This window comes from Xyrauchen texanus, chromosome 20 (assembly GCF_025860055.1).
Source record: "Xyrauchen texanus isolate HMW12.3.18 chromosome 20, RBS_HiC_50CHRs, whole genome shotgun sequence".
In the NCBI taxonomy this organism is placed as follows: Eukaryota; Metazoa; Chordata; class Actinopteri; order Cypriniformes; family Catostomidae; genus Xyrauchen; species Xyrauchen texanus.
Window position 1 is genome coordinate 205,001 of NC_068295.1, and position 2,500 is coordinate 207,500.

General features: G+C 37.4%; 1 protein-coding gene across 6 annotated transcripts in view; it reads right to left on the reverse strand.

Moving 5' to 3' along the window:
* LOC127660807 (inositol polyphosphate-5-phosphatase A-like) overlaps window positions 1–2,500 on the reverse strand; it is a 195,141-nt gene that overhangs the window by 93,313 nt on the left and 99,328 nt on the right. For all 6 annotated transcript variants that reach the window (XR_007972683.1, XR_007972681.1, XR_007972682.1 and 3 more), the window contains exon 5: window positions 1,587–1,650. Coding sequence is in view for 3 of the 6 variants with exons in the window: in XM_052151234.1 (XP_052007194.1) it covers window positions 1,587–1,650 (64 nt within the window). In the remaining 3 variants the exon portion in view is untranslated. The remainder of the gene's footprint in view (window positions 1–1,586; window positions 1,651–2,500) is intronic.

A 2,500-nucleotide genomic window follows, 5' to 3' on the forward strand; every position in this document is an offset into this window, starting at 1 on the left:
AACTATTGTGAGGGAACACAAAACTATTGGGAGGGAACACAAAACTAATTGTGAAGGAACACAAAACTATTGGGAGGGAACACAAAACTATTGGGAGGGAACACAAAACTTATTGTGAAGGAACACAAAACTATTGGGAGGGAACACAAAACTTATTGTGAAGGAACACAAAACTATTGGGAGGGAACACAAAACTTATTGTGAAGGAACACAAAACTATTGGAAGGGAACACAAAACTAATTGTGAAGGAACACAAAACTAATTGTGAAGGAACACAAAACTATTGGGAGGGAACACAAAACTTATTGTGAGGGAACACAAAACTATTGGGAGGGAACACAAAACTAATTGTGAGGGAACACAAAACTAATTGTGAAGGAACACAAAAATAATTGTGAAGGAACACAAAACTATTGGGAGGGAACACAAAACTTATTGTGAAGGAACACAAAACTAATTGTGAAGGAACACAAAACTTATTGTGAGGGAACAAAACTAATTGTGAAGGAACACAAAACTATTGGGAGGGAACACAAAACTTATTGTGAGGGAACACAAAACTAATTGTGAAGGAACACAAAACTAATTGTGAGGGAACACAAAACTTATTGTGAGGGAACACAAAACTATTGTGAAGGAACACAAAACTATTGGGAGGGAACACAAAACTATTGGGAGGGAACACAAAACTTATTGTGAAGGAACACAAAACTAATTGTGAGGGAACACAAAACTAATTGTGAGAGAACACAAAACTATTGTGAAGGAACACAAAACTATTGGCAGGGAACACAAAACTATTGGGAGGGAACACAAAACTAATTGTGAAGGAACACAAAACTATTGTGAGGGAACACAAAACTAATTGTGAAGGAACACAAAACTAATTGTGAAGGAACACAAAACTTAAAACTTAAAATAAATTAGAGGTACCACAACAAACAATACCAGTATGAATTAATACATAACAATTTAAAATATGGTAATGAGAAATAGATTTTTTTGGCATCACATTAATGACATTTTGGGGGGATATGTGCTTAAAATTATGTGCTTCTTTATGCAAATCCCTAAAATCCCAAATTTCTGTCCTCTGTTATTCTGGGGTGAAATATGACGTGCTCATGGACAGATTTGGTGAGATATGGCTCTCACAGGTAAGATGATTGATGGTTTGGATGTAGAGCACGATTAGACCAATCACATTGTGTTATTTAAGAGCTCAGGGTTTGAGCTGGGGGTCACTCGCCCTTCACGGGGCCACCGGCCGCTAATGCTGACGCCCGTATAATGGGAGTGGCTATAATTAGCAAGACCGCCGAGATATGCAACATTTGACCCCTACCACTGATGAGGTCACCGCTAACCGTCCAATAGTTTGAGTGCACTATTAGCGAAGGCAGAAATCTCATGAATTAAATGCTAATATTAATAAGCATTACTGTTACCTAGAACTAACTCCATTTTAGCATGTTTTACAGCTGCTGGAACAACCTCGAGCACACGGGTTTGATGGAAATTGAGCCTGTGTGACAAATCTTATTAAAGCTAACGCTCAGAGGAAGAGAGCAGATGACACACGTACCTTTGAAATCAAACTGCTGGATGTTTTTCAGCGATTCGTGGAGGAAGTAGCAACATCCCAGCGCCTGAAAGAGAGAATTTAGAGGACGATATATGAACTGAAGGAGGCGGTTAGACTTGTGAACAACAGTAAAATTAAGAAAATGTGAGCAGCTGCCTGACAGTTAGCATCATGATGCTAGTGTGCTGAGCATTGCCACGCTGACAAAACAATCAAATTAATTCATGAAACTGTAAAACTACTGATCTGACCAATATAAAATAGATATCATTTTGAAGTTTACAGGCTGGACTTTACAATGCATGTAGGCAATATGACCAACTCTTCACAAGCGTTTTTTATTATTTGCTTATAAATGAAAAGTGTTCTGATTTCATAACTTATAAAAGGATTATAGAGATGTGTAAAAGCATGTTTTTATAATGGCAAAATAAGTCCTTGAAAAACATAAATTACACAGTCACACCTCAAGCGTTAATTCTGATGCTACTGTAGCTAATGCTACCACAATGCTAATTAAGGACTACAACTCCCATCAGCATATGAGCTACATGCCTTATAAAATGGACAACTGTTGTAGTCCTTATGTAGCGACAGGTTAGCAAAATCCATTTTTAAAAGACAAAGCAGCATCAAAATCCACTATTTAACCCCTGAGCATCAGTAAAGTTACTCAGAGGTCAGTGTCAAAAAACTGCCATAAAAATATGATATATTAATATTATTTACCAACATCAGTCCTGATCATAACTACCAAATATTCAGTCATTTTCTGGAGGTTAACCCTTTAAATGCCAGTTTATTTATATATGCCAGTGTTGTTTTTACACACACACACCACTGCATACACAGACACACACACACACACACTCACACACACACTCACACACAGACACACACACACACACACTCAC